The sequence below is a fragment of the Solanum dulcamara genome, chromosome 12, assembly GCF_947179165.1.
Source record: "Solanum dulcamara chromosome 12, daSolDulc1.2, whole genome shotgun sequence".
In the NCBI taxonomy this organism is placed as follows: Eukaryota; Viridiplantae; Streptophyta; class Magnoliopsida; order Solanales; family Solanaceae; genus Solanum; species Solanum dulcamara.
Genome location: NC_077248.1, coordinates 55,336,688 through 55,364,579, shown reverse-complemented (window position 1 = coordinate 55,364,579; position 27,892 = coordinate 55,336,688). Strand labels below are relative to the sequence as shown.

The following is a 27,892-nucleotide window of genomic DNA, read 5'->3' as shown; positions in this document are numbered from 1 at the left end:
ATATTTTTCTATATTTTTTTCTTAGTATACATTGCAAATTTTATTCTGAATTTATTTTTTATTCTTATTTAGATGCAATGATTTTTATTTTCTTTTTCCTGGACCTAAATTTATAAAATCTAGTTTGAGTTTTATTTATTTTAGTTGAATTGAGGGAAGATTTACCCAAAATAATGAAGTTCGAACATGTAGGTTCTACAAAAGAAAAATATATTTTTCATGCAAAAATTATTTATTTTAATTGTGCATTGTTCCTTTTTCAGATTTCAAATATAAAATATTTGATTGGAATTTTATTTAATTCTTCTTTAGATGCAGTGATGATTCTTTCTAATTGTGTATTTTTTGACCTTAATTAGAACATTATTAGCTTTAGCTAAATAAAAAAAACTATAGTCAAATATTATTATTTCATTTTTTTTAATAACATTTATATAGAATTGACTCGGAAAAAATAATTTAAATAATTAGTTAACTTAAAAAGATAAAATATATATTTTATTCTTAAAAAAAATCATATAACAACGTGTGTAGACACCATGAATTGTCAATATGCAGAGAATTATGACTATCAAATTATCAAATTAAAAAGAATAATTAAGCCAACATAAAATTTAAATATATACATCAAATAAAACTCAATAAATTTAGGAAAGTCGTGATCGTGATCTATTGTACTTCAATAAGAATAAATCTTATTTTGTCCAACTTCCAACAACAGCCATCCTTGGCTTATTTGCGGGAGCTAGTTAAAAGATATTAAATTTTTATAATTAAACATTGATTTTCAAAGTAAAAGTTATTCTGAAGAAATTTGAATTATAATTTTTATAGGAAAAATGAATAGAAGGAAAAAGAAATGAATGATCGCACAAGCAACTTTTTATCTATTTTATATCAACAAAAAGAATATGCAATTGCAATAACAAAATTTCTTTTGTTTTTTGAGTTTTTTTGTAAATCTCATCATTGAAAAATAGTAGAAATTTGTCAAATGCTCTCTCCGTTTACTTTTATTGTCCATTATATTAATAATATTTTTAAAATTTTACTTTTAATTTTAGCATATCAAGAGTTTTTTTTCTATATTTTATCTTCACTATTATTTACTTATTCACCGAATTATTTTTTAAAATGTAAAATTATATATCAATTAATATAAAAATTATAATAAAATATTTATACTATTTATTAATTTACTATATGTGTAAAATTTAAAATAAAAAAATAAAAATAAATTGAACGAATATAAAATATAGTTGGAGCCTATAAAATATTTTTATGAGCCCTTTCAAAGTAAAATTTTCAAACTTTGAACTTGTGGTGGAGCCCACATTTCCCTCAACAAGCAAAAAGCAGCCATATTTTTGTTTTTCCATTTTCACTGAACAAGCATAAAAGCAGACATTTTTTATAGGAAAAAAAACATGGTTGCTTTTGTGCTTGTTCAGTGAAAATGTGAGCTCCACCTCAAGTTCAAAAGCAGCTATATACACTTAGGGGCCGTTTGGTTATTGGATAAGCGCCAAGTTATTCAAGTATAAAATATTGTATAAGTTTTATCATGTTTGTTAGCATTTTTATATCATGTATAAAATTCAACTCACATGATATTATGTTTAGTTGACAGATTAGAATACCACATAATTAATATATGTATAACTTATGAGTCAATTTATTTATTATTTTATGCGGGTTAGAATGTGAAATAACTTATACCTGAATAAGTAATAAATGAAATAAAAAAGTTAAAATGACTAAATTACGCTTATCACTCCCAATTAAATATACCTCTTTTTTCAAGGATACAACCAGATCAACTATTTGCTTCTTTTTTTCTTTTTTTCTAGATCTCGAATTTCTTCATCTTCTTAGAGGCAAATATTGAAAAGTTGTTCAATTTATTATTATTTTGAAAACTAAAAAGACATTCAAAGAGGATAGTATCTATGGCTGAGGATAGCACTGATGCCAGATGAAGTCATTATCTGAAAACTTCCACTGATTCTTGCCATGAGTTTTGTAAAGCATTAGTATGAAGAAAAGTCATGGCATCCTTTATATATATAGATATATATATATATATAGTTGGTTCTACTACATGAAGAAATTAAAAAATGTGACACCCAACTCCCAAGTTCCTGTCTAAAATTTTGACTAAATAAAATGCAAAAAGAAAAAAGAAATACAAAGGTAAGAAGGTCAAGGGTATAATTATAAATAAATATTTTATTTTCAAAAAGTATAATTTTTAATATAACAAACCAACACTCAAAGAAATTATTAAACCCTGCATATCTAAACTCTGTATTACTAATACCTGCATAATTAATACATGTATTACTAATACCTGCATAACTCTAACCAGCAACCAAACGGGCCCTTAGGGACCTTTTGGTTACTGGTTAGAGTTATGCAAGTATTAGTTATGTAGGGTTTAATTATACTGGTATTAGTTATACAGTGTTTAATTATGTAGGAATTAGTTATATAGGGCTTAGTTATTTAGGAAAAATTTGATGTGAAGGATAATACCAAATAATCGCGGAATTAAATTATAGTGACACTTAAGTTGGTGTTTGGTTGGCAAGTTCAGGATAACTTATCCCGGAATTAATAAATAATATTAGGATAAGTTATCCCTCCTCTTGGGTGGTATACTAATCCCGAAATAACTTATCATGGGATAAAATAGGTAAATGACAAAGATACCCCTTTAAATGTTTTTTATACCTCACTTTTCACATTCATATATATATTTACATTATTTTTAATACCATATATAACAACATTCACTCCTTATTTTTATGATAATTCTTCATATTTTTTTTATTAAAAAATTACATTATATAATATAATTTTTATTTATAAATTTTTTTGACTAATTCTTATGTTTATTTATATTTTGATTTCTCATAAATCTTTTTTTACTTTAATAAACTTAAAATGAAAATTCTATTTTTAAATTAAATAAGAAGAAAGTTTTATATTAAATACATACGGACATCATGGAAATGCACACATAAAAATATTTAAGGTAAAGAAGATGAAAGTTTTATTTTAAGAATGAATATTGAATGATTAAAGCTTGGAAATAAAATATAAAGAAATTAAATAGAGTGAAGGGTATTTTTGTAAACAAACAACTTATTCTTAAAATTTGTGCAATGCATATTATTTTGAATACTACAAACCAAACACTCAATAAAAAATAATTTCAATATAACATATCCCACCATAACTAATCCCAACATAATTTATCACATCATAACTAATCTCATCATAATTTGTATTCAAACCAAATGACCCCTTAAAGTTTAAAAAATAATTAGTGAGCTAATTCTTATTTCTTAATTTCAAAATGTTTAGTGAGCTAATATTTATTATACTCTTTAAAATAAATAACACATTAAAATAAAAATAAATACCAATAGCTAAAAAAATAAAGTAAATAACAAATAACTAAAATCAATTAAGTAATTTGTATTGCATAGGATTAAGCATTCAAGACAAAAATGGGGTAAATATGTAATTTATTATTTTAATACATGTATAACTAATACCACATAACTTATTACACATTTTATCCCGCATAACTTATACATAGATTCCCTCATAAGTTATGTAAGTATTAATTATGTAGGATTACAAAAAAATGCAATGAAACATTGTATAAAAATAACACGTGAATAACTTTTATCTTATTTGCAATCCAAACATGGTATAAAATTAATACATGAATAACTTTGATTATTCATATATTAGATTTGTGTTTATCCCATAATCAAACGGCTCCTTAACTAATAAAGCACGTGAGGAGGCAGCACAAGCAATCAATCAGAAAACAGAAAAATTAGGGAATCAAATAAGTAATAAAACAATATAATATATAATTATAATTAAAACAAATTAAAAATTCTTATTAATATATTATCATAAAAAAAGGGAGCTTTAATTTAGTCGGCATTTAAATCATGGAATTGTCATTTTTCCTTAGCCCTGTCATTGAGGTGGTATAAGGTACTGCAAATTCGTTTCTTAAAAGTATTTTGTTTTTAATTTAAGCTCTTTTCTTAAAAAAAAAAATTAACAACCCTTGAGTGGCAGGGGGTTGAGCAACATCCCCAAACCTTAAATAAAAAGAAAGCAAAAGTACAAAAGGAGGGGGATATAAAACCTTATCCCGGATTCTAAGATGGTTCATAAGTCGATTCTCCTACTAAGGATTGTCAACTCATCCCCAAAACTAAAAACAAACCTAGAAATACTACACACCTAAGAAGAGAGGACTCCTTTCAAATATATGGCATCTAAGAAATACATAAATAAGGAAGACTCTCCCCTTACAAAGTAAAAAAGAAAATCTACTAAAAAACTAGGACCTATTCAAAAAAGATATAACTTTAAGAAAGAAATAGCTAGAGCGAAAAGGTTTAATAGAGAGGAAAAGTAGTATAGAGGACAGCTATTCTGTGAAACCAATCAGCAATACATCTTCATCTTCAAGATGGTCTCTTTATCCTTTTCAACTTTCTTCTTTTAAAGTTTGCCATGCCTAACTTGTCCATAATGTAGTAACCTCTAACTTCTTGTGGCAGCTGATAATGGATGTAGAAATGTTGAGGAATCTCAAAGTTGTGGCTCCATTTAGATAGTGAATCTGTTGTAAAATTAGCTTCTCTAAATGTATGTTTACATTGAAAGTATCCAAATGCCCATAAGGTTTTGAAGCTCCTCCATGTATTGTTGAATTTGCGAAGGAAGAGTGACATTGTACTTTAAGCTCTTAGATGATATAATTTAGAAATGAAAAAAATTAATTCATAAAAATATAACTTTTTCAATTTATTCAAGTTTGAATGGATTATTAATTCTTCTTCCTCCAAGCACTATGTTTCTCTCAAATTGCTCTAGTTTCTTTGGAAAAAATTGTTAGACCAATTAAACTCTTCATTTTCCTCCTTAATGTGTAACCGCAACAATTTTTGTTTCAGGCAGAATAATGATATTAAATTATGGGTGAGCTCGTTGGAAATAAAAAAAAATGTAGCAATTTTCTATGAATGATTTCATTCAACATCCGATCCATTAATGGATTAAAATCTCTCAAATCACAAATTCGAATGCAAAATCATTTTGGTACGTCACTAGACCGTGAAATTCACCATATTATTTACTCAATATGTGGTCAATATCCATCTACATGTTTTATGCTATAGACCTCTTAAGATATGGTGAGTAGAGGAGAATAAGGTGGTGTTTCTGCAAAGGCGAACCCAGGATTTGAAGACGACAGGTGTACCACCAACAACTAATGCACGTTAGTTAAAACATAAAAATGTCACTGAATGCCAATTAGTATGATAATTTTATTAAACATAAAAATATAAAACTAATGTTTTAATTTATAAATATGAATTAAATGACTAATAAATAAAGTTTGCTTCGTAGAGTGGTGGTTTTGAACTTCACTTTGCACACCATGAAATCGCAAGATTGAAACTAGCCACCCCTAAAAAACAAGAAAAGTAGTAAATGGAATTCAAATTCCATCCCCTCACCTTTGAAGTGTGCAACGCTTAAACCAGTGCACCAAAATAGATTTAGTGTCTTTGAGTGTTTCATAATAAAAAATATGTATATCTCAAGTTATATATATACATAATTTTCTAAAGTTAACGGGTGCAAGAGCTGTAAATTAACTTCATTTTGTAACCCTCAAGGAGACACATGGGTCCGCCTGTGTTTGTGGGCTGAATCAAAAATCCTTTAGCCCTCTTCAACAATCATCACACTAATTTATATACTTTTCTCCAAAAAAAATAAAGAACTTGTTGGCTGGAGTTTTAAATGCTTGTTATCATGGTGGGATTCAGTGGTTTTGTGTTTATTATGGTGTTCAATGGGTAATAGTTTCAACAATAGATGAGAAAGAAGTTGACGCACGTTAATTTGAATTTTTTGTAAATATTAATTGTAGCCTTCAGATATTAGTCTTCTGAGCTGGCACAATCTCAAACTACCATTGAGAAATACTGGAGCAGAGATCACTGGAGGTAATCCCAACTTCCCAACCCTATGGGGATGGCCAAAACATCTTTGCTTTTTTGTCAATGTTTGCATCCATTACTTGTCTGTGGCTCAATCAAACAAAGAACCCAGTACTAGTATATTGGGCTGGGTATAAATATCCTATATTTAACTGTTGAGACAGCAGTATCATGTTAGCAAAAATATGTAAAATCACTAATACATCACGCAACTCAAAGGTTATAAGATTCCTGAGAAGAACAAGGCTTTCCTTCTTTAGCTCAAGCGTAATAATGTACAACTTAACTTTACAGAACACTTATTCATTAATGACAAGTGCATACTCAATTTCTACTTGTAAATATAAGATGGTTCAATATTAGTGCTTCGGAAATTTAGACCTTTTAAACCTCCCAATGCATCTCAGTATCATATCCATAAATCAGAGACTAAAAACTTGTCAAAGATTGCTATAACTAAAGCTTAAAGAATGGAATGACTGATATGGCAACCCCCATCTGCACTATTTGACAAATGATCTGGGTATCTTATAGATGAGACTTGAAGCGAAGCAAAAGAGGACCTAATTGTCCAACTGCCTCGTATTCTTGGACCTGGAAATGTGTGTCAGTGTCACAACAGATTGATCACTAATGTACATGTGAACATACATGATAGACCATGATCCAGCTAATTACCGAGCGCAAAAACCTGCAGCCAAATTCCAGCAGGTTAGAGAGATCTGTTAGGAATTCATAAGATCAACTAGCTTGGAACTTCCGGCTCTTCCTCGTTGCTCTGTTGATTTTTGATCCTTTCTGATTGAGAAACAAGCAGCTCGTAAACTCTTTTCTTCAACTATAAAAACCCAATGAAGATGTCAGAACATACTAACGAAGAAACAACAACAACAACATACCCAGTGAAATCCCACAAGTGGGGTGTGGGAGGGTAGAATGTACGCAGACCTTACCACTACCTCATGGAGATAGAGAGGTTGTTTCCGAAAGATCCTCGGCTCAAAAGTGTCTGCCCCAAGTAAGGGAAAAAACCAATATATATATATATATATATATATATATATATGATAAAATTTTACAAGACAAATACAATGACAATTGCAACATACTATGATAAAAGACAATAACACAACTACAATGACACGCCTAGACCTAGGACCAATCATAAACCGTCACAATGCAAGACATCATTCTATTCCTACTAGCTTTCTACCTTAATCCGCGACCTCCACTCATTTCTATCTAAGGTCATGTCCTCGGTGATATGAAGTAGCGTCATATCCTGTCTAATCACCACTCCCCAATACTTTTTCGATCTACCCCACCCCTCCGCATAACCTCCAAATCCAGCTGCTCACACCTCCTAACTAGTACATCGACATCCCTCCTCTGCACATGCCCAAATCATCTCAGCCTCACTTCTCTCATCTTGTTTGCCACAGGGGCCACTCCCACTTTCTCCCGAATAACCTCATTCCTAATCTCATCACTCCTGGTGTGACCACACATCCATCTCAGCATCCTCATCTCCATAATATGCACCTTCTAAACATGTGAGTTCTTGACTGGCCAGCACTCCACTCTATATAACGTCGATCTAACCACCATTCTGTAGAACTTACCTTTAAGTTTAGGTGGTATCTTTTTATTACATAGGACTCCAGAGGCAAGCCTCCATTTCATCCATGTTGTCCCAATGCGATGCGTGACATCATCATCGATGTCCCCTCTACTCTGGATGATAGATCCAAGATATTTAAAGCTTTCTCTTGGAGATAGGTTGATTGGCAAGCCTCACTTCCATATCCTCTTCATCCATCGCAACACTGAATTTGCACTCCACGTATTTTGTTTTGTTCCTACTCAATTTGAATCCTTTGGACTCTAGAGTTACTCTCCAAATCTTCAACCTATCATTAACTTTGTCTCGAGTCTCATCAATCAACACTATATCATCTGCAAATAGCATACACCATGGAACCTACTCTTGAATAGACCGTGTTAGCTCATCTACCACCAAGGCAAAAAGAAACAGACTCAGTACAGATCCTTAATATAGTCCCATCTCAACAGGAAAATGCTCTGAGTCACCTCTCACTATCCTAACCCGAGTCCTGGCTCTAGCATACATGTCTTTTATCGCCCTAATATATACCATCGGGACACCTTTAGCCTCCAGACACCTCCAGAGAACATCCTTTGGAACTTTGTCATAGGCCTTTTCAAGATCAATGAATACCATATGAAGATCCCTTTTTCTTTCTCTAAATTTCTCCATCAGTCTCTGCATAAGATGGATTGCTTCAATAGTCGACTGCCCCGACATGAATCCAAACTGATTCTCCGAGATTGACACTCCTCTCCTCACCCTCATCTCCACCACTCTCTCCCATATCTTCATCGTGTGGCTTAACAATTTGATACCCCTGTAATTATTACAGTTTTGGATATCACCCTTGTTCTTATATAATGGAACCATAGTACTCTACCTCCATTCATCAGGCATCTTAGTTGTCTTCAAAATAACATTAAACAACCTAGTCAACCACTCCAATCTGCCTTGTCAGTGCTCTTCTAAAAGTCCATTGAAATCTCATCAGGCCTGGTTGCTCTCCCCCTCTTCATTATGCTAATAGCACGTTTAACTTTCTCAACCCTAAAATACCTGCAGTACCCAAAGTCCCGGAGACTATGAGAGTACGCCAAATCACCCAGTACAATGTCTCTGTCTCCTTTTTCATTTAAGAGTCCGTGTAAGTAAGTTTGTCACATTTGCTTGATAGAGGTCTCATCCACTAGCACTTTGCGTTCCTCGTCCTTAATGTACTTTACTAGATCCAAATCGCAGTCTTCTCTCTCTCGCTTTGGTGAGCCTATACAATCTCTTATCTCCACATTTTCCCCTAACTTGTCATATAAGCGTTCAAAAGTTGTTGTCTTTGCACTGGTGATTGCCGACTTCGCTTCCAATTTGGCCCTCTTGTAGATATATTTAAGCCTACACTCTCATCCTCATCCACGCACTCCAACCATTCCGTTTACGCAAACTTCTTAGCTTTCACTTTGTCTTGAACTTCCCCATTCCACCACTAATCTCCTTGACGACCACCAAAGATTCCTTTCGAAACCCCTAGAACTTCGATAGCTGCTTTTCTAATGTAACCAACAGTCATGTCCCACATGTTGTTCACCTCCCTGCTACTACTCTAGGCCCCCAAACCAATCAACTTCTCCCCCATTTTCCGAGAAAGGGGGGGGGGAGTCAGGGCCCCCATCTAATCCTCAATTGGTCATAAAGGGTCTTCTTTCTCCTATCCCTCTTAATCTCCAAGTCCACCACTAAAAGTCTATGTTAGGTAGTAATATTTTCACTTGGAATGAACTTGCAATCCTTACAAAGGCCTCTATCACTCTTTCGGAGGAGTACGTAATCAATCTGAGTCCTATCTACCGAGCTGGTAAAGGTGACCAATTGATTTTCTCTCTTCAGAAAACACGAGTTAGCAATAACCAACTCAAAAGCTTTAACAAACTCCAGTAGAGATGCCCCGCCACCATTCCTTTCCCCAAAACCAAAGCCTTCATGGACATCATCAAAACCACTAGAATTTGTACCGATATGACCATTGAAATCTCCACCAATGAAAATCTTTTTGGTGCTCGGTATACCTCTCACTACCTCATCCAAATCCTCCCAAAAGAGCCTTTCGACTTCCTCATCCAGGCCCACATGGGGTGCATACGCACTAACAATGTTTACAATAAGCCTACCTATAACTAGCTTAATAAACATCATCATATCACTGATCTTTTTTACCTCCATCACGCACTCCCTAAGATCCGCGTCGACTAGAATACCTACTCCATTCCTATCTCTAAAGCTTCCTAAGTACCATAATTTAAACTCGTCTACATCCCGAGCTTTGGTGCCTACCCATCTAGTCTCCTAAACACAAGCTATATCAATCTAACGAAGAAATAACTTCAGGGAAATAACATAGCGCTTCATGCTGACTATTGAGTTCTATTAGCCTATAGGACGAACTCCGAGAAACTATGGATAGTGATAGCAACTTCGACGAGATTAATATTAAGTAAAAAAACTCAACAGCCATGTTTATGTCTCTGCCTCTACTTCTCACACAGAATTAAATCTTTATAAAAACAAACTAACGATTCATGGTTAACATCAGATAGGTGCTCATAAGCTATGTATTTTGTGTCCATGTTGAAAAAGACTAGCAACTTGCCGAAATGATCAGATCCCGTTGCCAAGTGCCAAGGGATATCAACTTTCATAAAAGAAACAGAACAATTCCAAATAAACTATTGCAAGTGTGAGCATAAGATACTTGTTAACCCAAAAAGGGTTAGATGACTAAAGAGATAATCTATAAAATTAGTGAGATGTTTTTTTTTTGCAATTTCCAAGAAATTATTGAGATGCTCTTTTTTTAAAAAAATAATTGTAAGAGCATATTCATCGCAGCATTCCCTAAATGCTTGCCACCCTATTTACAATTCAAAAGTCTTGTTCATCATGCAAGAACTAGTTACATCTCTTCACAAGGAACCTATGAAATTTATTGAAGCTTCAGCATCTTCTAGAATTAGAGGCCAAGGGTGGTGATAAGAAGTTGTACAAGCTAGCTAAAGCAAGAGAGACGAGGGCCCGTGACCTAGACCAAATGAAGTGCATCAAGGATGAGGATGGCAGAGTGCTAGTGAAGGAGGCACTCATTAGACGGAGATGACAATCATATTTCTATAAACTCTTGAACGAGGAAGGGGACAGAGGCATATGCTAGGGGAGTTGGAGCACTCAAAGAGACGTGATTATGGGTGTTGTAGGCGTATAAGAGTTGAGGAGGTTAAGGGTGTTGTTCTTAGGATGTGTATGGGTAGAGCGACGGGGGAATGAGATCCCAATGGAATTATGGAAGAGCACAGGCAGGGCGGGTATAGAGTGGTTGTCTGAGTTATTTAATGTCGTTTTCAAGACGGCAAAGATGTCGGAAGAATGGAGATTGAGCCCAATGGTTTTGCTGTACAAGAATAAGAGTGACTTTCAGAATTGCAACAGCAACAGGGATATCAAGCGGCTAAGCCACACTATGAAGAATTGGGAAGGTGGCGGAGATGTAGGTGGGGAGGGGCGTGACTATTTCTGAAAATCAGTTCAGGGTCATGTCGAGGTGCTCAACTACAGAATTCATTCATCTCATAAGGAAACTGGTAGAGCTGTATAGGGAGAGGAAGGACTTACACATGATGTTCATCGACCTAGAAAAGCCTTACAACAAAGTCCGAAGGGAGGTTCTTTGGAGGCTACAGATGTACCTATGATGTATAAATCAACCATATCTATTGAACTTCAGAAAGTAGAAGAAGTTCGCTAAGTGGTCCCTATTCTTCCACCTCTTAAAAGTGTTACCCAGTGTTTTAAGAAGCGAGAAGCAGAAAAAAGCGACGAGGGCTCGCTTCACAGAAGCGAGAAGGGTGAAGCGAAGCGCACGCTTTTTTCAGAAAAAACACTATTTAGTATAAAAATAAAAAAAATTAAATATGTATAGATAAATAATCAAGAACTCAATAGAGGTAACATATTAAGCAAATCTTTCAATTCTTAGATTAAAAAGTAAATAGATAGCAATAATCCTCACAATTCATAACAGTATCTCAATCACAGAAGTCAAAACAACAAAAAAACAAAGGAAAAAAGAAATAGAGACAGAACAGAGCAACTGGCAACAAAACAATAAAAACAGAGCATACACACAGCATTACAAACAGAGAATACTGAGAACCTCAAATCAGGAAAAAAAAAGAATAGAATAACGCTACTTAAGTGGGCTTTGCCCCAGCTACCGCTATCCTTGGGAAACCAAAATAGCTACCGAAGGAAAGGGATGCAGTCTCTCCCTTGGAAAGTAGCATTACAAACAGAAAATTGAAAGAAAGAAAAACCTAGTTACCTTCAGCAACAGTCGCGCAGAAGATAAACAGAAAAAGAAGAGAAGAAGAGAAAAAGAGAAGAAGAGAAGAGAAGAGAAGAGAGGAAAGAAGAAGAGAAGAACTAACCTTCAGTAGCAGTCACAGCAGTAGTCGATAGGAGGGAAAATAATTGGAATAATTAACTGTAAGTATTTTTACAGAAATTAAAAAAAACACCCTAGTAGCGCTTTATTTCAATTAAGCAAGCTTTTTCTCGCTTTTATAAAAAGCGCGCTTCTCGCTTCTACCCAAAAGAGCACGCTTTTTCAATATCACCTCGCTTCAAGGCATTAGAGTGCCGGCTTGTCGCCTCGTTTCGCTTCTCGCTTTAAGCGAGCACTTCAGCGCTTTTTAACAACACTGGTGTTACCTTGATTCTCTGACACTTAATGAAGTAACTCACATATCCGTAAGAGAATCTTCATGCTAATAATGATCCTTCTCATCAGATTCTTACAATGTTCTACCATACAAACCACTGTTCGGATTTGGTGTGACTTTCGATTATATCTACTTAACCCCCAGAATAAGATAAATTGTGTTAACTATTTTGATGCCTTCAGCCAAAGCTTTCCAGCAATCAATTAGCAGTGATTGATGAAAAACACCACAGTGAAAGCTTTGCCGGAAAACCAACAAGTGAAGTCAAAAAACTTCAGTCAGTAACGTACCTCAAAACTAGTGCCTGAGAGCATTGTTTTAGGAGGGAGAAAACTCCAAGCCCTTGTGAGGTATATAATTAAGTGAGATGTTCTTGAATACATGTAATTTTTAGACAACAGCACTCAACAGGTACATAGAACAACTGTGAACTTGTCAAATCTCTTAGAAGTGTCATTCAATATCAAATGACATAGAGAATGATCTAGAGGAGCAATTTGAATCTCCCGGAGGATCATAGATGGCCAAATTATCACCAGTAAGAAGCAATAATTATCTCAACTGCGAAGTGAATTCCCAAATTTTGAATTAAGTTCTAACACTAGCATTTCGAGACACTTAGGAAACGCATACAGGTTTAAGTTAAGCAACCTGCTCATTCCTCTATAATAATAGCATAAAGGGGAACAGAATGGTACCTCATGAAGACCAATCTCATTCTTTACCGACACATTTAAGGCTCCATCAGGTCCCATCTTCCTATATCTCACCAGCTCAAAGTTATCAGAATTACAATCATCTGTTGCAAAGATGACAGGAGATACTTGCAGTAAGTCACATTTGGACACGACATCAAGCCAAATATGGCTGCTGAATCTCTCTCTCATTTCCTTATAGATCACAAACTGCATAAACCATACTTAGCAATCAACCATTTTCTATACTATGAGAAAAGATAGAGAAGACTAAAAATTGGTTGTAGCAAAAACCAGTATCACAAAGTGTATTGACATTCTCCTAAGATTTCCAGATTAATGATGAACATTAACAACTCATGCATGTTTGGGAAGGGGCAGCCAATCCCCAAATCAAACAGAAGAAACAAGAAAACAATTTCTTGTTTAGCAGACAGAAGCTCTTATGTAGGGACAGCCAATCCCCAAATAAATTAGAAGAAACAAGAAAACAGTTTTATAATCAATAAAACAGTTTGAAAGTGACGGTAAGTATTCACTGGAATCTCTTATATAGCACAGCTACTGCCTACTACTATACTTTACTAGCTCCTGATAGAAAATATGTACACTTTACTAGCTTCTGATAGAGAAAATATGTACACTTTACTAGCTCATGACCATTCTCATATGATCCATCTTCTCATTATTTGGAGAGAATAGCTTTCCTAAATCACTAATATGCAAGTTCTAGTACGTCAACTGTTTGTCCATATACACTACACTAGTTCATGACCGTTCTCATTTTATCCATCTTCTCATTATTTGGAGAATCAAGTAAAATAGTTTATCAGAATAAGGAATATACAAGTTCTAACACGTGCAAAATTTATATTTCGGATATATAATAGATCCCACCTCCAGGTTAAACCATTCCGGTATAAAACAATAAAGAATCTATCTCTCCACCAGTGGACTTGAAGATCAAAGTTCCAGTAAAAATCGAAACATAGAAATCATTGAGATACCTGATCAGAAGGTGACATCCCACATTCTCCAGATAAATCATGAACATAAAGTACTGCAGTTGGCAAATGAGTGAGAACAGCAAGTGTTAACTTTTCCAAGTTATTCCTGTCCACTGCAGGTTCAATCAAAATAAGGAAAAATTGTTAAAAACAAATATAAAACGATAAGAGATGTAATCCATGACAACAGAACACAAAATTCCAGATTATAAGAAAGAAATTTAGAGAATTATGAGTAATGTTCTCACTGATTGCTAAACAGCTAGCAAAAAGAAGATTATAGTTGCATTATTTTTCTTTTATGTCAAAACGTGGAAATTTATATTTACACCCATTCCAGACAACTTTCCATCACTAGATTCATTCTAATAAAGAAATTGAGCAATACCTTCTAATCTCAAACAAGCCAATTTTATTTTAGTTTTTGGAGAATTAGCCTGTTACTTGGACAAGCAAAATTGCAGCTATAAGTATAATAATTTGTCATCTAAGTAGTACACTTAACCAAAAGATTTTGCACGCAAGAAAGGTAAAATTTCGGTTAATAGTATGCCAAGTTCTAGTCCAACTAACTCACTTCCTCAAAAACACATGCTACTATACACAAATAAACCAAGAGAATCTGTACATCTCATATCCTACAAACAATCTTTTCCACTAACAAAAGTGACGATGTGCCATCAGCTTCTTTATATTATTTAGGAGAAAGTAAATGCATTCAGATTCGAATGGTAAATCAAGAAGAAATTTTTACCATCAGATCTCCTTAAGATACCAGGGGTATCAGTAACCTGAAGATAAAAATGCTTAATCAGTAAAATAGCAGCAGAAGCAAAAAGGTAAGAAGCATTTGAGATAAAATTTTCACTTTGAAATACAGATTGACCTGAAAATTCTGGTAGCTCAAATTAATATGACCCATCAGAATTCCTCTAGTTGTGAAAGGATAGTTGCAGATCTGTTAATATTCAGTGACATTACTGGGAACTCAATCAAGGAAAAAAAAAAGTATGTGATGAAAAGATGCAATCAACTGGAGAAAGTACATCGAAAACTTTCTATTGGTAGGGGCATGCAAGAAAGTATGTATAGATAGGATTTAGTTCTAGTCAAAACATCAAACCAAATTCCTTTTACTCATTCGTAAAGCTGTAGACATGTCTGCCAATGCATCCATGCCTATGATATTGCCAAACTAGTATAAGAAACATCTTTATCATAAGCCAGATAAAACAACTGAAGAAATAGTGATTAGATAAAGAGGAAACTAAATTGACTGGTAGTAATTGTTAGTTTATGATCATATCTGGTCATTTCATAAGCTTCCATCTCATTGCTTATCTTCCACCTCACTTTTTCCTAAATATTACTTTTACACATACTAACATTTGAGACTTGAGTTAGCAAAACTAAATAAGGGCCAGATTTTAGAAAAGCATTTGAAGGCAAGCCAAGTTTCAGAATAAGAAGTTTCTTCACACCAAGTTAAAACCACAGTTTTAAAAACTAGCACTAACTTTTTCTCAACAGATAGCAATTCTGGAAACTTTGCCTTCCACAAGAGCATACATATTATTACGTCTAACTATCTAAAGAATGATGGGTGAAATCCCTTATCCCATTAAAAAAAAGGTAAAAATGGAATGAAAGCTAACCAACTTAGTACATACCTCAGGCTTCCCTGTCGAAAGTACGCGAACCAAAGATGATTTTCCGACATTGGGAGCACCAACAAGACAGAGAGTTGGTGTTTCCAGATTGACAACTGGCATTGCCCGTAATGTCTGCCACCAGTAAAATTTGTCAGAAACTGGCAGAAATCCTACAACTTTTCTTTAATTATGAAAGCAAAGACCATTGTTTAATAATCATCTATTAGGAAGTCCAACTAAAAAGCTTCCACACAATCAGGAATCTAGCTATCGTGACATGTAATGTTACTTTATTTTGTTGTAAAATCATGGATACAGATGTTTGATGTAATTAATGTTTTCAAAGGAGCGTGCTTAAGCTGAAGCAAGACTCAAAAAATGTTGAGCGCTTTGCTTCGCTTAATGTGCGGTTCAGTGTCGTCATCAAGGCTCTAAGACACTTTCCTGAAGAGGCAACACTAAACAATTGATATTTCACTTTATCCTTTACAAAAAATCAGTTTCTTTGTCCATATATTTTTTGTTCATACTTATAATTATTATTCTTGGACTAAACATATATATTTGTATGTTTCTCCAGTTGCGTTTTTTTTCATTAAAACCCACACTTCATTTGCACTTAAAGCCCCAACGGACCTTAAAGCTTTTTGCGCTTTTTGCTTATGTTAACACTGATGTAATGCATCATATCCCTTTTTTTGGGACATCCTTCTGATGTGTGAATTGAAGGTTCGCACTAATAATTGTTTGAGATTTCATTCCAGTTTTCAGTATACTAATGTGAACATAGATCTAACCACCTGTTTTTCTACTTTTAGTTCAGCTACAAGACTCATACTGTCTAGGTTGGTTATCCCTAACTGGTCTTACCTTGGCAATGCTCAATAGTTCATCAACAGCTTTTCCATCACGATCAAATATTTCCTCAACTCTTTTCAATCCCTACAAAGATGCTCTCTCACAGATCAACTTATGGATTATATCAGATAACTATATAATTCAGTAAAAACGAAACTATCAGACTACCTCATTCAGTCGCTCCTCTGCTTCTCGTTTAGATAATGACTGGCACAAATTGCATCAATTAATTGATTTGCATCTTAAATAGAAATATAAATTATAAAGGTAGAAAGTAACCACTTCTTAAATATTCATCAAATCAATAATGAGAAAATAGAACATAATAACATCTGTAACAAACATGAGTTGTTAGCATGCTATATTCTCAAGATCGTGTATCGTCTGGTCTCCTTTTCATTTTTATTTGGTGCTTTCTTTTTTAGTGGTTGATGGATGCAAAGTCCATTCTGCATTCATTGGAAATTTGTGTTGCTGTCAAGTATACCATTTCATATCTATAGGACTCTGTTGTCTGTACAAAATACAAAACAACTCGTTGGCTGAATTCACTATTTAATCTTGCATATCTTCTTATCATGGTTGATGTAATATATAGATACAAAAAATGGATTTGGAATTTATTGCATTGAAATCAAAAGATTTCTCTACTCCAAATTTGTATCGGTTGTAAACACAGCCCAAGGGATCCTGATGCATTGTTGAGACCTTTGTATCCATTAAATGTATTTGAAAGAAAAGATTGTGACCATGTCCATTAGTTACATAAAACTGGTAATGATGTAGTGTTAATTGTTAGGAAGGTAGTGAAGTTGAATTAAGTAATTGGAATGGAGAATGCGCTTGCAGCAAGGAAAGGCTAACTTGACAGGGGCACCTTTTCCCAACAAGAAGACTCATTCAATTGTATGTTCCATTGAGAGTTATGGACTTGTGGTTTCTGCAGTTTTTTTTCCGGGGTGGGGGGTGGGGTGGGGGGGGGTGGGGGGGTAAGGCTGAATCTAACTGAACACTACTGACTGAAAGCATGAGAGATTGTGAACCCTAACCACCAATCGACGATGAGCGACAATTCAGCAAGGGTGGGAAAGCAATAATGTTGTTATCCTCTATTGCCACTTTACTAAAACTGGAAGTTTTAGATACAGAAGAGCCTAATTTTATTCATGGAATTGTAGAGTATTTATGAGAGGATAAGTACGATCAAAATAGATTAAGCAATCTCTAATATTTAGGAGATCCATGAATCAAGGGATTTCATCTAAACTAATTTTCCTAGAATAATTCCCAACTTTTCCTAAAAATATCTGCTATCTCATATTTAAAGGAGTAGATTATAATCAAATCTGTCGGCTCATTCGCGGAGCAAAGTATGATCAAATCTACCAGCTCATTTGACACCCCCTCATGTGAGCATATAAATATTGAACGTGCTAATAAAGGACTCAAAAGTAGTGAACTTAGTGAAAATATCTATAACTTGTTCAGTTGTTGGAACAAAGAGAATACACACATTTCCATCTTTAATCAAGTGTGTCCCCTTCAATATGTTTTGTTCTATCATGTCGAATTGGAAGCAATGCTTATGGAAGCCTTATTGACACAATACAACTTCATTGGCAAACTCATAGGCCTCCTTAGTTCTTCCAAAAATCTCTTGATCCACAGTCACAAACATTGTGTGCCATGTATAGATACTCAGACTCGGCACTAACAAGGCAGCTTGAAAAAGACAATACAGAGGTAAAACAAGGCATAACAAATAATAGAGAAAGTGCAACATACCATACAAAGCAAAATCATGTGATAAATGAAGCCAGGTAGTAGCAGTTTTCGAAGAACAAGAAATTAGGAGAATAATGCTAATACTATCTACCCACCAACTAAGCCTACCACGGAGGAGAGCGAGACAACAATTAACTACCTTCTATCCAGATTCGCAACCTCCATATCTTCCTATCTAAGGTCATGTCCTTGGTAAGCTGAAGATGCACATGACCTATCTAATCACCTCTGCCCAATCTTTTTTTCAGCCTACCTCTACCGCTCTTTGCACCCACCCTACCAACCTCAAACATCTTCTCATTGGAGCATCTGCGCATCTTCTTTTCATATGTCTAAACTATCTCAGTCTCGCCCCCCTCATTTTGTTCATCACAGAGGCCACTCCCACTTTGTCCCGGCATCTTCATTCTTAATCTTATCTCTCCAAGTATCTCTACATATCCATCTCAGCAACCTCATTTTCGCAACTCCTATCTTCTAGGGAGTTCTTAGTTCTGTTCCACTTTCTAAATAGAAAGGAAGAGGTCAGTCACCAAGTAGAGGAGGATATGAAAGAGAGTACCAAAAACCATTCCACTCAAGCGGAACTTCTAACTGAAGTTGCTCCGCCATCCATGGCCAACACTTTGTCGTATACAACAGAGTCAGCCTCTTGTAGAGCTTACCTTTAAGTTTTACTGGTATATTGTTATCACACTAGACTCTAGAGGCGAGTTTACATTTCATCCACCCCACACCAATACATCATGGTCGATCTCCCCATTTCCTTGGATTAAAGAGCCGAAATACTTAAAACTTCCTCTTTTGGAGATGAACTGTGCATCAAGCTTCACTTCTACGTCAACCTCATTCATTACATTGTTGAACCTGCACACCAAGTGCTCAGTTTTGGTCTTGCTCAACCGAACCCTTTAGCCTCTGAGGTCTACCTCCAAACTTCCAACCTAACATTAACTCCGCCTCAAATCTCATCAATTAGTACTATGTCTTCCGCAAATAACGTACACCAAGATACCTCACCTTGAATATGTCACGTTAATTCATCCAGCACCAAAGAAAACAGAAACAAACTAAGAGCCAATCCCTGGTGCAACCCCATCATGACGGAGAAGTGTTCTGAGTCTCTTCCCACTGTCCTTACCGGCTTACCCGAGTCTTGACTCTATTGTACATGTCTTAAATAACCCTGGTGTATGCTACGGATACACCTCTAGCATCCAAGCATCTTTATAGAACTTCACTTGGGACTTTGTCAGACTTATTTTTAGGTCGATGAACACCATACGTAAGTCCCTTTTCCTCTTCCAATTTCACACAAATCAGAGTAAAAAATAGCACTACAATTAAGAGAAAGCGTTAATTTGTTAATAGAACCAGACTGCATGAGAGTTTTGGAAGATGAAGAATATCATGAAGTGTGAGAGATGGTAATGGTTTAACAGTTCCTTTTCCAACGATTACAAAGAAAAAACATATAGCTATCTTGATATTTTTATTCCCTACACAGGATACACAAGGAGTGTAAGTATAGAAAAATGGGAACCATATGTCATGTAATCATTGGCTCCTGAATCTATGATCCGGGAATCTATTTGGTTGACGTCAACGCTAAGAAAGCAGACGGTACACTACCTACTTCAACAAAAGAACAAGAGGAATTAGAAGAATTTGATGCATTAGGTCGAAATTTGGAGATTGAAAGAGTTTGTGCAGAATTTCCAATTGTGTTCCCTTGTGAATGGAGACGTTTCTTGAGAAGGATATTGCCTCTGATCAAAACAAATTGTTTGAAGACCTGACTATGTTGAGATTAAAAGCCACAATTACCAACTACTTTCTTTTTCCGGTTTGGTGATTTCCCATAGATCTTCAATCATGTTTTATAGGTATGCCAGTGTTTTTTGCTATGATTGCACCATGAATTTTTCGTCTTTATTTTTCACTGTACAAGCTGAAGAGTCTATAGCCGGTTTTAGTTCAAGGTTTAAATCATCTTTCAACATAACTTTCGTCCTAATTTCCTCTTTCCTAACTTTATAAAAGGTTTCATGAAGTGAGGAAAACGGGGTTTTTTCTTAGGATTCATGACCTAACCTCATCAAACTCCCCATTTAATCCTGCTACAAAACAGTTCTTCCTCTCTTTTTTTTGCTTTCACACTATCCATATGACTCATTAATCATTGTAACACTAATCTAACTCCTGCCATAGAGACATCAGTTCATTATAATAAGCAGTAACTTCCCTCTCACCCAAATTAGCTTGCCATATTTTAATTTTTTAACTCAAAAAGTTGCTAAGCATTTTCTACATCAGAATATGTCTACCTAATAGCTTCCCTCACATCCTTAGTAGTGGATAAAAAAAGATAAGGTTTACCTATATGACTGGTCCCATGGAACTTATTAGCCAAACAATCACGAGTAATTTCTCTGATCTCGTGGTGTTCATCTCTGGGTCTCTGACTTGAAGCTTTTTCGTCTCTCCAATCAAATGTCCCAAATTTCCACTGCCATCGATTGCAATCTTTACAGAGTATGCCCATCATTCTAGATAGTTCTTCCCGTTTAATAAATAAGAAGTTAGCTGGAAGGACATGTGACAGGCATCAACTCCTTGTGTCATCAAATTTTATCGAAGCTTCAAGAGAAGAACTATTGTCTTCTGTTGATGTTCCAGAGCGATACTGAAAGACCCCGAAAGTTGGAAAGTCGAAAAACGGCATGTAAGGATGAAATCTCAAAAAAAAAATTACACCTGTTGAGGTTCACGAGGCCCATCACAGGCCGTATTCAGCACCACTGCCCGTGGAAAGGAGCCGTGGAAGTGCCGAGGAACGAAGGTGAGATCAGCAAAGGACCACGACCGGGTTCACGACCCGTAGTCATGGTCACGGACCGTCAAGTGGTCCGTGGAAGCCAATCCTCAAAACCATAAAATGGATCAGCTTCACGAGGGACACTACGGCCCGTCGAGACCATCACGACCCGCGGCCCCGTTCTGTCAAGAGTCTTCGTCCAAGCTTGACCAAGGCAATCTTCACAGACCACCCAACTGCCCGTTGAGCTTTTCACGGACCGTGAAGATGGTTCGTCCAGGGGTCTGTTCAGTTTTATCTTAGGGGAGTTAAGGTCAATTCTTTAGTGTGGGAATAGATGTGGAGATGTTTAAGGTCACACGAATCCTTTAGCACAAAGTTGAGCTGAAATCTTCCTTACCGATTGAATTTCGATATAAGATTTTACATGGGTCAATTTCAAACAATCATATATCCTAGTATATAAAGAATTAGGTGGCCTATGACCTATCAAGTTAAAGGTCTTTGAGTCTCCTTTCCAACGCCACCAAGTTTTCCTCATTTAAAGTTCGGAGTAAAAAATTATGCCCGATTTAGTGAAGTCCTGTCATGCAATCACATCTTCACAACTGCCACTACGGGCCGTGAAGGCTTCCAAGAAGGATTGCTGCAACAATTTTTCAGCAACTTCCTGCATGCGTCCCAAGGTTATTTTGGTCCTTTCCAAAGCTTTTTAACCCTATTCTAAGTTGATTTGGGGTGTTTTGAAGGAATATATCATTCCACTAACTAGTTTTCCTCTCATAATCATCAATCTAAACATTCAAGTATCTAGAAATTCTCTCAAAACTAACATAGGGTTCCTCTTCTCCTTCAAGAACCCTAAAGCTTTCAAGTCAAAAATTTCAAGAATCAAGAGAAGTCTTCTATCAAAGATTTTCCCAAGGTCTTCTTCCCAAATCAAGCTAGAGTTTCAAGAACTCAAGTCTCCTTTTCAATTTCAAAGCTAGAATTCATTAAGGTATGTGAGAATCCATGGGTCCTTTCATCCATGGAGCCTCAAGTTTTCTTCTCAAATTCTCTTATGGATTCTTCTTCTAAAAGCCCTAATTTCATGAGATCTCATTAAGTCTTTTTAATTATGATTTATCTTATGATTATTGATCAAATTATGCATAATTCACATCATATTGCATGATTTGAAGTTGGATTTTAATGACCCATGTTATATGTTATTTTCAAGAATGTTTTCAAGGAATTATAATCACCAATTTCAAAGAATTTCAATTAATACTTTATGAATATTTATCAAGGCTTATGAATGACTCATGAAAGTTAAGAATGATGTTTTCAATGATGTTTCAAACAAGTGACCATGAATTATGAAAGGTTTTCCCACGATATGAAAGAAATCATGATTTAGATGCCGTTAGTAGAGGCGAGAGTCTATATGAATTTCATTATGATCATGATATGTTGAAGGAGTTATTCTTATGATTTTCAAGTATTTATGTTGAACTTGATATTACTAGATTCTTACCATCTTCAAAGCTTATAATATATTATGTATGATATTCCATTGAGAGTTGACCTAGCACCGAGTGGACCTTCAGATAAGAGGCTCACCCGTTAGTAGAGACATGAGACCATTAGCAAAAATCCCATTGTCCCATAACTACATGTCACTGCAGGAAGAAGGATCACCCATCAGTAGATGCTTGATTCCTTAGAAAGGATCACCTATTAGTTGAGGCATGATTTCTTAGTAGCTTAGTGGATCCACTTAGCATGACGGAGTCTACACTGGCAAGTAGCTTCTCTCTTCCCGATGTGGGAGTTACATCGGAATTCCATGTTATAGCTCACATGATCCCATATGTCGGTTAACGATATATCTCACAAAAAGTTTACGTAAGGTATAAAGTTCTCATGATGATGATGTTTTTGACGCATCGACTAATGATTATGATGTTTTAATGTTTTCATGGTTTTACTCATGTTTTAAGATATTGATCTTGCATCTCATGATTCATGTTGATTAAGTCCTATGTTTATTGTTCATGCATACTATTCACATACTTAGTACATTCCATGTACTAACGCATACTTTTTGCCTACATTGTATCATAATGTAGGGTTCGATGATCATGCTCATCCTCCCATTCGTGGCTAGAGCTTAGTGCAGTTGTTCTTGTGGTGAGTCCTCATGCTTCAAAGACAAGACACTTTATTTTCATTGCGTCATTGACTTATTCATTTCTCTTATGTTGTCATGGGTGAGCTAGGAGCTTGTCTTACGCCCCCATCTAGTTAGTAGAGGCACGTTAGATGTTCATGGAGTCTATGTTGTCTCATCCTTTAATGTTGTTTCTCCTTTATTGAGATATTCCTATTGAGACTTTACTTCCGCTTTCATGATTAGCTTTATTGCTTTAAATACCTTATGAATGCTTATGTATGATATTTTAAGAGGCTTGGTTGGAGTCTTTCGGAATTCCGATCACCGTATCACGCCTAGGGCCTAGCTTGGGTCGTGACAGATGCACTCCATGAAAGGCTGTTTTAGCCATACAGTATTCGGGGAGAAATCTCACTCTGATACCATGAAAGTTTTAGATACAGAACAGCCTTACTTTATTCATAGAATTATATGGTTTTTATAAGAGGACAAGTACAATCAAAATAGACTAACCAGCCGTTAATTCTTAGGAGATCCTTGAATCAAGGGATTTCATCTAATTGATTTTTCCTCGAACAACTCCTAACAGCTTTTCCTGAATATGCTATCCCATATTTAGATGAGCAGATTACAATCAAATCTGTCAGCTCATTCCTGGAGCAGATTATGTTCAAAGCTGCCAGCTCGTTCAACAAAAACTTTATACAGGTCTTTCCTCTTACTACCTTCCATGAAAATAAGCAATCAGGAGAGGATGGAGCTTCAGAATTCTCTCTGTGCAATTCCTGTTCATCTATTCTCGTATACTTGACATAGCCTTCATTTTTTTATCACTAGTCCAAACAAGTATAGGACCTAGTCAAGTTGAAATTAAGAAATTGTGCTTCTATCGCTCATGCAAAAGATGTTACCACAAATGAGATAACAAATTGAAAATACTTCCAACATCCTTGACTAGTTTGCCTAATTTCTCTCCTCAATATTCCACCACAATAGAAACAATAGAGGATTATTTTATTTGTTGCATCTGTCTGATTTTAAAATGTTGGCTAAAGAGGTCCAATCAGGCCACTGCAGGGTAGGAGTATGAATGGATCAGACTCAAAGAAAAGAAGCCAGCCACAAGCATGAATTACGGAGATTGGACAGAAATCTGACCTACCTAGGAATAGATAGTTTTGTTTAATTTAGAAAGGGTGACAGGATGGGAGCCTAATCTTTTATGCAAGTCAAAGTATAAGAATAGCTCCTATGGATGAATGGATCAGACTCAAAGAAAAGAAGCCAGCCACAAGCAGGAATTACAGAGATTGGACAGAAATCTGACCTACCTAGGAATAGATAGTTTTGTTTAATTTAGAAAGGGTGACAGGATGGGAGCCTAATCTTTTATGCAAGTCAAAGTATATGAATAGCTCCTATGGATGATTTTCTAATAACATATAATACTTAACAGGGCAAAAGGAAGAATGTCACCAGAAGGCTATTTTACCTAAGAATGTTTCAAAATAAAAAATCCGAGAGCGGGGAGAGGTGAGAAGGATAAAAGCATACTGTTACAAAGTAGGGTATTATTTTATGCAACTAGTTTCCAACCTTAGCACATAATGATGCATATTCCTTTCCAACTGATACCACTTTTTTCCTTAAAGCTTCTAGCTTTCCCAATACCTGCAAAAGTGTAGTAACTTAGATGCAAGACGTGATGGGGACAAACCAAAAATATTGAAATAAATATCTAGGGTAGAGAAGAGAAGGGAGAAACGAATATACATCCTCCATTTTTTTTTCTTTTTTGAAAAGGAAAAAAGAAGATAGCTCTATTGATAGGAAAAAACAAAAAAAAATCATACAAGAACGGACAAAAAATTGATGTACCACTAAATGTTGACAACTCAATTCACCAGAAAAAGCACTAAATTACATACATTAGTTTGTCTGCTTCAATCAATTAACTCAAAATTAGCACGGTGCCAGCATTACGTCCCAAATGCTGAACAAAATGTAATAAAGATAAGGAACTTCAGATAAATTTAGAGTTTCAACAGTTGAGCCTTTCATTAACACGTGCAGGCATGAAAACCATAAACCTCCTGAGAGGGGTTGAGGATATCTAAAATGCTAGTTTCGATGAATATTGGAACATAAATCCAGATCCTGAAAATCACTCCATCCAACTAAAAGGCCCAACAGAATCATTTCATGTCTGTCAAATAGACGTGTGAAATAATTCCACAAACTCAGAGCTTTACTTAGATTAGCTAAACACAACATAAAACACTACAAACCCCAAGACATATGCTCCTACCATTGATCCTATTTTTCTTCTTTACTATATTTTAATTTTTCAGGACAAAAGACATTTAAACTTCCAATTTAACTGCATGTACTTTTCTGAAGAGTCAAAAAATCATTTTTCAAAGTTTAAAGCTATTTCCCTGCAAGAAAGGTTACTGATGACCTTAATTTCCTTGAACAACCATTACTTGGAACAAGATACTAGAGTGATTGAAATTTACATCTTCATAGTTTCCATCTCCAAGTGTTAACTCAATCAAAGATCGTTCATAAGGGTGCAAATATTTTTTGTTTGGGAAGTTCTCTTTGTATGTCCTCAAGGGCACAGCCAACTCCTGCATATATAAAATGAATGATAAATGTTAATTCTGTTTCGTATTAGAATATCAAAATTAAAGATGTATCCTCCAATGAGAAGCATTAGTCTGTTCAAGAATCTCACCTTCATTAATGCGTCAAGTTGTTTTGCGCCTTTATTTCTCTCACGTTTTGCAGCATTAGCAATGCCTGTTAAACATTTTAACGAGCCGCAATAATTCCTTTCACTCGTGCATGCTTGAATCAAGTACAAGAATTGATACTACAATGATGAGGTGGAAGTAAAAAGTACATAGATGCAGAGCGGGAGATTACCCTTTGTAGGCGAGACCCTCTTTGCTTTCTTCAGTGCTGAATGTAGAATATCTACAGATGGCATTACCATGGGTAATTTTTGAAATGCACCTACATTTTCTACCTTAGGTGTCAATTTTTCCTACAAGAAAATGAGTAGTTGCATTCAATTTTCATGTGAACAATAAAAGAACAGTGCATGCATTCATAGAACAGGACAGAGGTAATTCACGGTAAGTATCCAACTATAAAAATTAATTCCGATGGTAATAGAAATCCAAAAATGAGATTAAAGGAGTAGCTATACTTTGTTTTCTTGTTGGTTCGGTGGATTTGATACATAGCTTCCTTTAAGAATTTCATAGGTAGTAGTCTGCATTTGCTTACAGAAACATGACATGGGATACATAACACGCACAGGAACCAAGTACAGACCTGCAACACATTTGGTGTTGGAAAAAAAGTTCAATTATCAACCCCATACCAAAATTCAGGTCTTTTCAAAATCTTGATGTTAGATCAATATGACTATATGAGTACATGGGGAGATTATATAGGGAAAGCAAATTGTCTCCAAAGCACACGGAGTAACAACAGTCCGGGAAAAAAAAGTGTTTTAGGTTTAATTCATTACATTGAGAACACAAAACAGTACCTTTAGAAAACTTGGAATGTCCGAAAAACAGTGATGAGGACGGAATTTGCCATAGCTGAAGGAGAGCTGAAGTCCCGCTCATCTCCCTCTTCTTTCTAATTGACAGTCTACCTGCGTCTAAGCATTTAAGGATATATTTAAAGTAAAATACTATACAACTTGCAAATTTAAGCAACAAAAAAAAATCAAATCAAAACCCGAAAAATCATAGTCAGAGCCATTTAATTTTTCCATAGAGTTTATAACTCAAAATCATGAATCCATATACACAATAATCAACTGAAACAACAGTAGAAAAATTGCAACTTCAAATAAAGTATTCTGCTCACTTGAATTTTTGTTTTTCTCTACTGAGACCAAAATCCTTGAGTGGAACTCGAACCACGACCTCAAATCTGATTGGAAAAACTCCAAGGTTTCAGATACCAATTTTCCGTATACAACTCCAAGTCTATTTGAGTTGCTAATGAGAATGTTGGAATTGTGAGTGGTTGGTCTTCTATGGTGAAAATTTCGACGTGGCTGGTGTGGTGCAGTGGAAAAGATAAGGTAGTTTCGAAGATTTCAGCGGCAGCGTAAGGGCGGAGATGTGCTGATGGGTATCCAAAACGATTGATTATAGTTGTGCTTCAGTGATGGTGGGAGAATATGGCACAGTGGGCAAACCAGAAATTTAAACAGTATGCTGTGAAGGTGAAAGTGAAAAGCTTGTCAGGTTGTTCAACTCCCAACTCGTGCTTCTACTGAGGTTTTAGCGATAAGCTTGACTGCGCTCGGAAGAACTTCTTGCTTAGCTTTGTACGACCCTAAATATTTATTCATGGGAAAGTGTCCAAAATACCTCAATTTTCATTTAATAGTTAATTTTACCTTGGTTATACTATAAGATCATTTATACATATTGGATAAAATAGATTGGTGGTCTCTTA

At 35.3% G+C, this 27,892-nt stretch overlaps 1 protein-coding gene across 4 annotated transcripts; it reads right to left on the bottom strand.

Annotated features, from left to right (window-relative positions):
* Positions 1–6,236: 6,236 nt before the first annotated feature.
* LOC129877320 (uncharacterized) lies at positions 6,237–27,772 on the bottom strand. Of its 4 annotated transcripts, XR_008763523.1 has the most exons (16): positions 27,293–27,772; positions 26,964–27,080; positions 26,616–26,743; positions 26,330–26,450; positions 26,139–26,203; positions 25,918–26,031; positions 24,995–25,069; positions 16,806–16,844; positions 16,650–16,721; positions 15,798–15,911; positions 15,014–15,085; positions 14,882–14,918; positions 14,128–14,240; positions 13,124–13,330; positions 6,729–6,888; positions 6,237–6,644 (listed from the first exon to the last, which is right to left on the bottom strand). XR_008763523.1 is itself a non-coding variant. In XM_055952807.1 (15 exons), exons 2-15 carry the CDS (start codon positions 27,043–27,045, stop codon positions 6,796–6,798), a joined length of 1,332 nt encoding a protein of 443 aa, XP_055808782.1. In that variant the 5' UTR covers positions 27,046–27,074; positions 27,293–27,772; the 3' UTR covers positions 6,237–6,795. The 4 variants fall into 4 exon arrangements, 3 of the variants coding, with proteins under 3 accessions (XP_055808782.1, XP_055808781.1, XP_055808783.1); XM_055952807.1 differs by having other exon boundaries at positions 6,237–6,888; positions 26,964–27,074; XM_055952806.1 differs by having other exon boundaries at positions 6,237–6,888; positions 27,293–27,771.
* Positions 27,773–27,892: the final 120 nt, after the last annotated feature.

Coding starts and splice junctions, on each gene's coding strand:
- LOC129877320 (XM_055952807.1), bottom strand. CDS start 27,045: ATGAGCGGGACTTCAGCTCTCCTTCAGCTATGGCAAATTCCGTCCTCA. Junction 26,032..26,138: donor AACTTGACGCATTAATGAAG/GTGAGATTCTTG, acceptor TTATATATGCAG/GAGTTGGCTGTGCCCTTGAG. Junction 6,889..13,123: donor ATGAGATTGGTCTTCATGAG/GTACCATTCTGT, acceptor GGGTTTTTATAG/TTGAAGAAAAGAGTTTACGA.